Source organism: Hydractinia symbiolongicarpus, chromosome 11 (genome assembly GCF_029227915.1).
Source record: "Hydractinia symbiolongicarpus strain clone_291-10 chromosome 11, HSymV2.1, whole genome shotgun sequence".
NCBI classification, from domain to species: Eukaryota; Metazoa; Cnidaria; class Hydrozoa; order Anthoathecata; family Hydractiniidae; genus Hydractinia; species Hydractinia symbiolongicarpus.
In genome coordinates, this window is record NC_079885.1 from 8,131,414 (window position 1) to 8,144,217 (window position 12,804).

A 12,804-nucleotide genomic window follows, 5' to 3' on the forward strand; every position below is an offset into this window, starting at 1 on the left:
TCGAACCAATTACAGCTCCCAAGTGTCTCTTTCCATTGAGGGTAATACTTAAGGACTCCTTAAATAGACTTTTTGCATACCGGGCTAGTTTCTGTGATTTTACAATTAACCATGTTTTTGATCCGTTAACATAATATCCTGATTTTTCTCCTTCTTTTACAAGGCTTTCATACCAGCTATGTAAATTCAATATCTTTTCAGCTGCAGCAGCGTCTCTGCTCCCAGCAAAAAAAAATAATAAAAATTGGCCGTCCAATATTCAAAATGCTGTGTTAAATTAAATCAGCCTACCCTGTTTGTTTATTTAGCGTGTAGTTGGAAATCCTTTTATTTCATAAAAACAGCGTTTTTAAGAACCTCTGATACAAAGCACGGTAACAAAGTAAACAACCAAGCTTATGCCGGTAAATAAGGTTACCACTTTTGCGTCATTTTGTTGTCTATATATATTTTTGTGTATCTTGAATACTTTTTTTATTTCTTAGAATTTTTACTATTTCCGCAGCCGTATGGTGAATGGCAAAGATAGAAGAATAATGACAGGGTGTGGTTTACCGATGCTCGAATTTTTTCCGATATTTGCAAATTTTTCATTCATTTTTGACAAGAAAAAATGATTAAAAAATCCGAGTAACGAGGTAAAAACAAACATTGTCCCAATTGCTTTTTTTCATAAAAGTTACATACAATTAAGTTGAAGTCTAAATATACTAGTTATAATATAGAATAAGGTTCTAAAAAAGAAAGTTACATATAAGAAAAAACTTTTACAAACATAAACAATTACAAAATTACTATATGAAATATATTTGAATTAAAAAATACAGCTTTTCTTATTTATCATGGATGATTTCACTTATCTATTGCCAGAATTGAGTAACGGCAAAAATTAACCGCGTAGCGACGCTTGTTATTTATAACGCAAGCAAAAATAATTTTCAAAATTAAAACTCGACATAAATCTGCGAATCAAATCGTAAATCAAAATTTGCAGATTTAGCATAAACTTTAATAATTGTAACAATGTTAAGAAATCATATATTTACAATGACACATCAAGTATCAAATATAACTACGACAATTGCAAGCCTTTTTTATACCTGTTATAATAAATTCTACGGATATACGTTTAATTTCACAACTTCTACAGGAATACATCTATTTTATAATAATTCGACAAAAATTAAATACGAAAAAGCCTCTTTTTTTGCAGTGAAATTGTTATTTACACACGTGGGGAAGAAACTGGACATTTAACACATCTTTCTTAACAAAATCAAAGAAAAATAAAGAGAAACATATACAAACGCATAAAATTATCTTTATTTATTTGTAACATTTACTAAATTCCTTAAAAATTGTATAAGTTTACTTAACCAAATTTAAAATTTTACAAAAACTCTGAACAGATAATTTGATTAATTTCTGTGGTAATCATGCCCTGTAGGTGTTCAGCATCATTGTTATTTTTAATATCCAACTCTAAAAACCCCTTTTTCTGCATCTTTTTTGGAGCCGACTTTAAAAACTGATCGCGAAAATTGCTGCGTTCATAATCGGTTAGATTTGTAATCGATACATACATCATGTGAATTTCAGCTTTCGCTATTTGCGTGACAAGACCAGGCATATCACCCGCTCTGTCAGGGTAGTTGTCGCTTGTTGATAGTGAGGGTCCAGTACACCAAAGACCATGACCGGGCCAGTCGGCAATTAACACCATAAATTTCACACCACTTTGCCATTTCAACGACATTGCTTTTTCGATTGCTTCATATTTGTCTTCCACGCCACCTAAACTTCCACCCGATGCTTTTAACGTTTGAACCATTTTCTGTACTTCTAATATATTTTCTGTAAAAGGCTGCTCTTGAAGGTTACCTGCTTGACCACGAATTTTGTAACTGATAAAACCCACTCTGAGAATAGCAGTCCTTCCACTTTGAGACATCACATTCTGCTTAATATCAGTTGTCATTTTCACAATATATTTCTTCGCCATTTCTATGTAAGGTCCCATGGATCCAGTCGTATCCAAAACGAAACACAAGTCGATAGACATTGAATTGCAGCTGTTGCGAATAGGATTGATGGCCATATAAAGTGCATTTTTATTGATTTCTTCCACTTTATTTTTATAAAATTCTTTCATGTTTTTGCTCCAAATTTGTTCCAGTTTTGTCAGTTCTTGTCCTTCGTGTTTGACAGAAGTCTCTTGTTCAACTTTATACTTCAACTCGGAATTCGGTACCTCATTCTGACCTTCACCACAGTAAAATCTGTGCAGACCTTTCGCTAGCATCTTCGGATTGTTTACAACGATATAATTCGGGAAGTATCTAAAGATGGCGTCTGTAAAAAAACCAACACCCAAAGCAATTACTTGTATATCAAGACTTTCCGCATGTGATACACTCATCCGCAATTTGTATGGTGCAGAAGCGTACCCATCTGTCAGGATAAACATTGTTTTGCTACCTCTTGAAGATTTGCTTGTTGAGTAGAGACGGATTGTATGCATGATAGCATCTGAAAGCATAGAAGATGTTTCGGTGAAGTCGATGGCTTCATAAGCTCTAGCTTTACTTTCATAATCCCATTCTTGATCAAATTCCTTCACAACAGAAACTGAACTACCAACTGTTAGCAAGTTAAATTCAATTCCATTTCTTTGGAGCACAGCTGCAAAAAATAGTAAATATGATACAGACTTAAGCCCTACAAGTACACATAAGGTAATATTGCCTCCGGATTCTTTTGAAGACTTACGAATTTCCATGCGCGAGAAAGCTGCGAGAAGTGACGGACAATATAAACTGGACTAGGTAAGCAAAGGTGAAAATGTGCCAGGACACTTTCGCAAATTTCGGCTAAAATCAGAGGACGCGAAAATTTTTTAAAAAGCCTTAATCCCGCAATTTTATTTTCTTAAAAATATACAAGATAGGCTATTCGCGAAAGTTAATTCTAATTAAATTATGTGACCGTTGATGAAATTTTATTGTAATACTACAAGCTATATAAAGATATAATAATCAACCCCTATACCTATTACACAAGTTAATTCTCGCAAAAAAACATTGAAATTTAAAATTTTTGACAACGCAAAAGTTGTTCTCGCTAAAAATGCTTAATTTGTGACTCACGAAGGTTTGTCTAAATAAAATTGCGATTTTTGGTACTCGCGAAAGTTTCTCTCACAAAATTTTCCAAGTAACGTAGTTTTGAAAAAGGTTTATTCGCAAGAATAAATTCCTGCGAAAACTGAATTAGATCTGGTCACGAGAATTTGAGACATATTGCAAGGAAAAATTATTCAATTCTATATTAAATAAGGCAATCCGACATAAATACTCACAAAATATTCTACGAACATTCATTTATAATTTTACTTACATGCTAATGAAATATAGGCTTGACTTGCACCCACGGCTGACATACCAGCCATGGAGACTGATGTGTCTAAAATAACCGAAACCAGATAATCTTTTCTGGGATGTCCAATCATATTTTCATAAATTTTCTTGTACTGTCCATCTGTGCAAATGAACTTTATAAATCCTCTAAGAGAAAATGTTGGTCCATGATAATCTTCCATCGTCCGAGTTGGTCTATTGTTTGGAAATGCTACCAAGTCAATCACATTGTCCAGCTGTGAGATCATATCAGATAATGCTTCTTCTTCTTTGTCGACGATGCGTGCTCGTTGAGTAATTGCATCATTAATTCTGTCACCGTCAACAGGAGAATCATTGCGCGGGAGATTGTCAGCAACTTTATTAAATGCTTCCATGAAATCATCGTTTGGAAGCAAAAATTTGAAATCTGTTAGTGGATTACTAACGTAAGTAAAATCAGATGGTCCCCAATCGATACTTCCAACATGCTTGTACTTTAAGTGCTGACTAATGTTCAAGGTAGAAGGTATCGCAAGGTGCTAAAATGAAAAGATTACATAAAACACATATATCAAGTGGACAACTTTTATTTCGCAGAAGGGAAAGATTTTGTTATGTTTAAGAATACATTTTAAATGTTAATTCTGGTGATATGTCAGTTAATTTCGAGTATTAACTCGCGAATAAAAATCAGCTATACGCAAAATGGCAAAACCAAATTCCCCCCAAAATTTTTAAAAATATTCAAGTTAGGTAAATGCCTGAGATTTGTACGGCGGGCAAAAATCTAAGGACTGATTTTATATTTTAGCAAGTTGTGGTAATGCCTTGTTTGAGAACTTTAAACCTTTAAGACGAAAAATGTGAATGGAATCAAAACTTGTATCACTTTAGAATTTTAATTCCAACGCTTCAGGTCTATTAATGTGACAGTTCTGCGCGCTGTTAAATTCATGTCTTTGCTCAGTTTCCTTGTACTTCAGAGCTGGTTTTAACAAAATTTCTAACAGTTTTTCATGCACCACTCTTTTTTGTTCGCTTTTGTAGTTTTTATTTTAACACTTCTACTATGTTATAGATTCTCGTTCACCTTTAATCGACGATTTTAAATTTAATCGAAAAAAAACAATGCTAATGGGATTTCGCGAACTGACAATCTAAAAAATTTATATGTGCAGTTATTTAATTTTCCTCTGCACAAAAAAGAATGAAAAACAAAACGCAACATTTTAAAGGACAATTGAGGTTAAAAACAACATTAGCGTAAAATCCTTTTATCTTCCTGAATGAATTGGCGCACATAAAAATGCTTACATATATATAGCTGTATAAGTCACGTAATTAATTCTTTTTTAATACTAAATTCTTTACCTTAACCTCTGCAAATTGATACGTAGCCTTGTGTTGTACTGTAGACAATATATCTCGTAGATGCGCATCGATCATTCTTGCGATATCTTCCATAAGTGCAGCCAGGTCTTTGTCACCATCAAAATCGATACAAGCACCAGGTGCAATGTTGTCTAAGATACTTTTAGCACGACGTACACTCATGTTGTACAATTCTAAATCTTTATCCTTTCTGGGATGAGTAGTTAAGATCATCAGTCTTGCATCCGCCTTATACAAGTGATTTGTATAATCGGCTTTGTCTTGCTGAGCCCAAATTCCATCAGTAATTAGCATTATAAATCGGTGCTCGTTTTTCATTTTTGAACAGCCGAACAACTCTTCTTTTTCTGCCACGTACTTCACAGCATCTGCAGCTAAGGTTTTTTCTGACGCGTTGAAAGCTTCAATAATGAATTGTCCTCTACTGCTGTCCATTACATTCTGAAAGCTTTTTAACGTAACTTGACTTTCTTCTCCACCAAATCTGACTACTGCCGTTTCGTATTCCATACGTTTAAAGGTTTCAAGTAAAATTATTAAAATATTCAATGCCATTGTCATCTTGTCACCATTCATGCTGCCAGAATTATCAACCAAAAAAACAAATTTAAACATTTGCCTTTCAACTGTCTCACCTCTAGCTGCGTCTGCATCACTTTTTATCCTCTTCATTATATGGAGACAGTTGGATTGTATTCCTTTGGTTAATCTTGCAAGTAATTGATACTTTGACTTCTCTGGTTCAGCTGATTGGAGTTCATCTACGCTTTGGTATTCAGAAACTTCGTTGATCCCTTCATTCGACTGCAGATCTCGCAACGCTTCTTTGCACATTTGATTAATTAATCTCTTTTGTTCTTCTGTTAGACGAACCTTTACTTTAGTTGATGACTTAGAACTACTTTTTCCGCGGCTCAGTGGTAAAAGCTCACGCTTTGGATTTACTACGTATTCAGATTTGTCCGAATTTCTTTCACTCCGTGTACTTGATGATGAATCTCCATCGGATTTAAACTTTGGTGGAATAATAACGCCATACGTGATTTCTGATTCCAAATTTGTGCTCTTATTCTCAAGGCAATTACTTTGATCTTGACGGACACTTAGCCAGTAATTGGGAAGACCAAAATTGACAGAAATATCAGTTTTGGTTTCTTCGAAATCCGAAACCGAAATATTGCCAGTTATTGCAAACTTTTTAGCCGGATCTTCCCTTGTCGTTGATCTTTCAAATTTGAGACTATGCTCATAACTAACCTGATCCTCAATTTCATAATCCTCTGCTAAAGAGGAAAATTTTATGTTAATACCCATTTTTTCCAACTCGGCTTGTACCAACAATGCCTCTTCATTTGACACTGCACTCAACAGTAAGTTTAAATTCTCCTTAATCATCTTTTTCATTTCTTGGAAATATAACTTGAAGTCTCCCTTGATTTTTTTTCTATGCCAAACCTGTGACGTTATATCCACGATATTAAAAAGACGTAAACAGCTTAAAACAATGTCTTTTAGTGTTTCTTTAGGAAGAGATTGGGCTATTTTCTGGCATAGATGTGTATGTAACATGTCATCTAAAATAAAGTCGATGCGAGTAATTTCTGTGTAAAGCTTGTTGATAACAGAAATAATGTCTGTTATTTCCACACTGACAAAAGTGTTTGACTGGACAATTTTCTCAAGAAGCCAAATATTTTCATAAAGCTTTTGCAAATTTTTTGTCAATTCCGCATAAACAGGATGATCCAAATCTTTATCTTCTGATGATGCTGTGTCCTGAACTCGGTCAACATCCCCATGTGCATCGTGTGGTAATTCGATACTATCAACCACAGAAACAGTTGCAGCAGAAGTGCTCTCGTCTGTTAGACGTTTTCGATTACTTTTTACGCGTTTATTTTTTTTATCAGTTTTTCCTTCAGTGAGGGAAAATTCCATCCTGAGAATATGTAAATCAAATTCATTTATTCTGTTATATGCACTTGAACTATCTTCTTCTTCTACAGCAGGAAAAGTATTAGCCACATACTCCTCTTTTTCAAGCAACATCAGTTTTGTAGATATTGTCAGCAAAAGCTTTGATGAGAATACCAAAGCTACTTTATTTTTCGCAGAAATTAATGACGTTATGCCGAAAATAAAACTTCTTACTATGGTAGAGTCAGCATTTGTTTTCAATAAGTCATACAGCGTGCTAAGGTGTGTAGCAATATCAACCAACTGTGTTTCCCAGCATTCATTACAAATTACTCGTGATATAATTTCCACGAGTTTAAGCATGGTTTCGTGCAAATCTGTAAGTTTTTGTAGCTGGTAAATCAATGATTTATCAACATTTGATGACTTTAATACGTGAATGAGAATATTGAATGTGGATATTAAATTTAATTCCTCGTCATCAACTATGTCTATAATATTCTTAGCACACGAAAATTCTTGTTTTTCTTTCTTATCTTCAAATAGTAGTGATTGCACCTTAACGCTCAGCAAAATTGCATCAGAATGATCGATAAATGGCTCTTTTGCATCTAGCAAATTCTTTAAAGAAAATAGTAAATCCAAAAAGTCATTAAACTTTGGTAGCAAATTATTAGCATGCTGCAGCATACCTAAAACATGTATAATGGCGTCCTTTTTAGCACACAGGTCTTTATTACCCCAACATGTTATCGATTGGCATACAATTTTTGATATTCCCATAAAGTCAATTACGTCATAGCAGGAATTTGTTTTAGAGATTATACATCGTTTTGCTATATTCAAAATATCCAGCTTTGTTACTGATCTTTTTTCTGAAACTAAGTCAAGGTAGAGCTGATAGACCATAGCTGCCACCGACAACAATTCTTCTGGTAAACCAACACATTGTTCATACTCAGTAACCTTGGCCATTAACTGCAGTGTATCTGAATCATCACATGATTTCTTTCTGATTATTTTGTTAGCAAAGCACTCCACACATTCTGAAATTTTGACAGCCTGCATGACCTCATCAGAAGCACCATATATTTGCAAGATCAGGCATGTTGTACTGTAAATGCCACTTGAAGTTTGATTAGCATCTTTTAAAATACACTTGCCATGATCTAACAAAATTACACAAAACTTTAGTAGCTGTGATTGTTCTTTAGATGATCCCAGAATTTCAGCGATTTTCTTAGCAAAAGTCAATGAATATGTAATTGTAGGGCTGTTGCATTTTACTGCTGAAGATAAAATACTATTAATTGCATCAACATGTTGCGGATCACAATCTTCGAGCAACATGGCAGCTAGTTCTTTTGTTATTTTTATAACTTGGCTATGATCATTAAATGCGCTATTTTCTATTTGCAATAATAATTCAACCTGGTGTATTAGTGACACAAAAAATGATGCGTCATCAGGAGATACAACAGTGGATAACAAGTTTATGAGATATTCCTTTGATAAGACATTTGTTTTAGTAATTTGTATGTTGTCAATCATTTCTACAATAGCTTCAGTTATTGGCTTGAAGTCGATATTGACATGTTTGCACTCCTTTTTAATCTCAAAAATACACGACTGTACAAAGCCTTTCTGTACTTTCCCATTTCTAGATACCAAATCAGCGAATTTATGCAAACTTTGGGTTATTTTCAACAAACACAACAAAGGTCTTTTAGTATGACTAACTTGTACAAGGTTTTCACATACTTTAAAAATATCCTGCGAAGACAGCTTTTTCTTTTCATTTCCTTTCACACCTTCCAATACTATATCGAACATTTTGAATAAATCATTCATGTGCTTAGTCATACCAATTATGGAGCCAAACTCCATTAAAGCTTTTAGGTTTGCGCTGGATAAATAGCAATCTTTTTCAAGAGAACTGAAAAAGGAAGACACATAAGTTGTTAAGTCTTCCATTTTTTTGTGCAAGGAACAAGAATTTCCAATTCCTGCAATAGTGCATGCGACATTTATTACTTCCTCAGTATGTAAAAACTGTTCTTTTACAACATTTTGTCCAAAGTTACTCACAGTTTCGATAAATTTTTGAGCAGCATCCAAATTAATGGTTTTCTTTTGTAGTAGTTCTTTCGAAAGATCAAAGTATGTCTTATAATCGCAATCCGTATTAGTTAATATCTTTTTTTTAAAAGCGTTAATCTTCTCTACAAAGGTGTACATTCTTTCTTCCATCATCTTCTCATCAATACCGTCCAAACTAAGAACAGTTTTAGCTATCACGAAAACTTTCTTGATAGTTAATTCTTTTTTAAAAGCCAGATCACCTATCAACAAAGCTACCTTTTCAACAGTATTGCTACACTTTTCCGCTACATCTTTATCTATCATTAAATGTGATACCACATCTAACATTGATGTTAAATTAATTTCATCTTCAACGGTTGAAAGATTGTAGAAAAATTCAAAAACCGTTGTTACTTCTACGTTAACTTTATGACGAAGACGCTGAAAGAAATTCTGTGCGAAGTAATACAATTGATCCAAAATATGTTGCTTCTCTCTGGACTTCAATTCATCACATGTAGAAACTAATACATCCTTAATATGCAGAAGTATATTTGACTCATTCGAGCGATTTGATTGTGCACATCTTAGCATGTCAAATGCGTTTTTAACAGACTCAAGCGTGGTTTGAATGTTCTCAGTATCATTTAAAGTTGACAGTATTTCTGAAGCAGAGGGTGTGTTGATACTCCTCAAAACCATTTTAACAATGTCAGCAAATTCGTTTTTTTCTTCTAGTTCTGTTAATACCATTTCCAGTACTGAACCAAGCATGGAAACGCTTTTGTCTTCTCGAATCCAGCCACTTTTTAGCAGCCTAATTAACATTACGATTCCATCCTTTCCATTAGATATGTCACAATCAACAAACATTTCTTGTAGTTGTTGTAGCTCTTTAAAAGGGTTTTTTGTTTTCTTTCCAAAATAATTTAAACTTATGTTAAACACTAATGCTATTAAATCCATCTTATCTTTATATTCATAATCAAGAAAGCCTCGAAGGCAGGAACCAAAATAATTCAAATTTAATTCATTTGAGTATTTCATGGCAAGATTAAAAGCATCAGAAAGTGACGCAATTTGTTGGAGACATAGAAGTTCTTCCATTTCAAAAGATCTGGTAAGGTAAGCAGAAAACCTGGTTAATGCATTATCCCAAGAAGACGTTTCTACCAGCTGAATAAAATAGTTGACATCTTCCATTTTTCCATCTATCATAGCACTGTACACAAACGGGGCAATACAAGTGTCCAATACTGAATGATTTTCTTTACACAATTTGTCAATCATCAAGGCCATGGTAGAACAAGTACCAAGTGAGCACCGCAATGAATCATGTCTTGTCTTGTTGACTAAATTTGTTAGACAAGATTTGCCATACACAGGCACTTTAAAGTCCTGCTGCGTACCTTTTAGATTTATTATTCCGAAGAAATACTCATTAACTGATTGCTTTTTTTCTTTATCCCAAAATTTAACAGATAAATAAATTTTACTTTTTGACTTACTAGCAACTCGAACACTGTTACAATTTAGCTTCATTTTGATTGATTTATGGAAGCTGTGACAATCCATAGTGAGACTTTCAGAAATATTTCCAACGTTTTCAATTTCAAGAGTAACATCTTCATCCTTGAACTCTGGTAAAGCTCCCAGTTGGACTAATAAAGGATATAATTCAATTAAAGGCATTTTAACTTTGCAGCTAATTGTATATAACTTTTCAGGTTTTTCGCAATTTGTCTCCAACCGCACATGCACCTCAAAAGTTAACAATTTTGGTGGAACAACACAAACCTCAATTGTGGACGTTTTACAAGTTTCAATACTTAAGGGAGTTACGGGCAGTGTTGTTGATTCTGCATAGCTTGTACAATTAATAGTATATACTTCGGCGATAGCATCGGAGCACTTTATGTCAAGTTGGACAAAACATTTTTTCCCAATATCATTAACCGTAAATTCATTTCCACTTGACCAAATTGGTCAAACAGGCCACAATGATTTTACAACAAATTCAACTAAGATATCTTGAAGTTTGTTTCCATCTTTTTCTTCGATACTTAAATTGAATTTCACAATGGTTTCTTTTGTGGGATTCTTCGGAGCAATGCAAAATGTTGGTGAGAATGTACTTCCTGGTAATAAGTCCGCTGTTTTGTCTTCGAAGGACACCAATTCCTCGTAGTTTGTTTGATTTAAATTTACAACCAATGCCAATTCACCTGTATTCTGAACTTTAAGATCAGAATACTCTTTTTTTGTTTTAGGCCTTATGGAAAATTCTTTAGTATTCTTTCTTTTAGCTTTGACTCCATCTAATATTACATCGTATTTTGGAATAGAAACCGTATACTTGAAGACGAGCGTAATAAAATATTGAGATGTGAAGTAGATTTTAGTGCTTTCCTCCTGTAGTCCAAAATTCTGCTTTGTTTTAAGAAATACTTTGAGTGTCAATTGCTGACCTGGTTTCACTACGACATTTTCTTTCTCAAATTGCATAGAATAGTTGTTTACCAACTTAATACGTAACGGAAACTTTAGCGGATTAGAAAGTAAAATCGTTTTTTCCAATTTTCTTTTGGCTGAAACTGTTCCAACATCAATTTCAAATTTTTGGTTTTCAGTAGGTTTAACGTTCACTAACACCTTACCCGGATCAAGTGATGTAATTTTTAACTTTATGTTTGCAGGAACAGTAACTTTTTGATTGTCAGATTCCAAAGTAAGATGGGAAATTTCTGTTTGTTCTCCAATTTCCAACTTGTTTAGCATCGGAATAAAAGAAAGTTTGACATGACCATTTTTTTCAATACAACCTTTACTTTGCGGCAGCACTGTCACAACCTTGCTTTGTACACTATAGATACATTTTGGAAGGTAATTTCTGATAATTAAACTTGGTTTAGCATGGTTGTGCATGGTTAATTCCTTTACAAAAACACCAAGGTCGATGTCTACGTTTGGAGAACTGCATACTATACCTTGAGCAACAATATCTGGTGTTACTGTTATTTGAGTTACCGACGATCGAGCTACATAATTGGTATCAAAGGTAATACTTGAAACTTTAAAACTTGAAAACCTTTTATTTAACAAGGTTTTCAGTCTGTTTAAGAACTCTTGTTCTGAGGACTTTAATTCTTTTAAAATAGCCAATGTTGCTCTGGTGCTTTTTTTTTCCGGTTGCGTACTCATTAAACCAGTCACTTCTTCCATTAATTTAATAGAAGTATCTATAGGTTCAATACTTTCAAAGGTAAAAGTATCAAGGCATTTCGAAAGTCGCGTTAGACTTTTTCTTAAAGCATTAAGCACTAACTTTAGGAGAATCTCTAACTTTTTGATTGCCTGTCTAATGTCAAAAGCAACTTTTTGTTGTTCTTTAGTATAAACCTTGTGCAACGGAATAATTTCACTTTTAAACAGTCCATAAAAACGTTCAGATAGGAAATCCGTACTCGTTTCTATCAGCGTTGCTGTTTTGAAATAGGAATTACAAGAGTCTTCAAAATGTCTTAAAACCATTTGATTTTCTTGTAGCAGATTCTGGCATTCTTGGTAATAAGATTTAATGCATGTTAATAAAGTTAATATTTCATCGTTTGTAAACTCAATACTCTTAAGATGGACCTCGGAAAGTTCCTCAAAGAACTTTTTTAACCATTGGTCTGTATTTGGAAACAATTTATCAGTGACTTCATTGATTATACCACAAAAAGAATTTAGTATAATCTGGTCATCTGGTTTAAACAAAAGTTCAGGATTATATTCTGTGATGTGGAGTAGATCAGGTTTAACAGGTTCCTCTAACTTCATAGTTTTCTTCAATTGTTGTAGATCCTTTTCAGCGCTTTCAAACAAATCTAACATATCATAAGAAGCAGTATCTTCGCAGCAGAATCCTGTTTTAGATAACTGAGTTTCTAATTCCTTTTTGTTCGGCACAAGCATTGCCTTTGTATCATAATGGTAGTTGACTTCTGATAGAGAATTTAGTGCATAAACAGAA

The 12,804-nt window shown here is 33.7% G+C and overlaps 1 protein-coding gene across 1 annotated transcript; it reads right to left on the reverse strand.

The window, feature by feature from the left end:
• Positions 1–632: 632 nt before the first annotated feature.
• On the reverse strand, positions 633–10,481 carry LOC130614025 (uncharacterized). Its single transcript, XM_057435413.1, has 3 exons — positions 4,770–10,481; positions 3,397–3,937; positions 633–2,682 (listed from the first exon to the last, which is right to left on the reverse strand). Exons 1-3 carry the CDS (start codon positions 10,479–10,481, stop codon positions 1,391–1,393), a joined length of 7,545 nt encoding a protein of 2,514 aa, XP_057291396.1. The 3' UTR covers positions 633–1,390.
• Between the last annotated feature and the right edge of the window lie 2,323 nt (positions 10,482–12,804).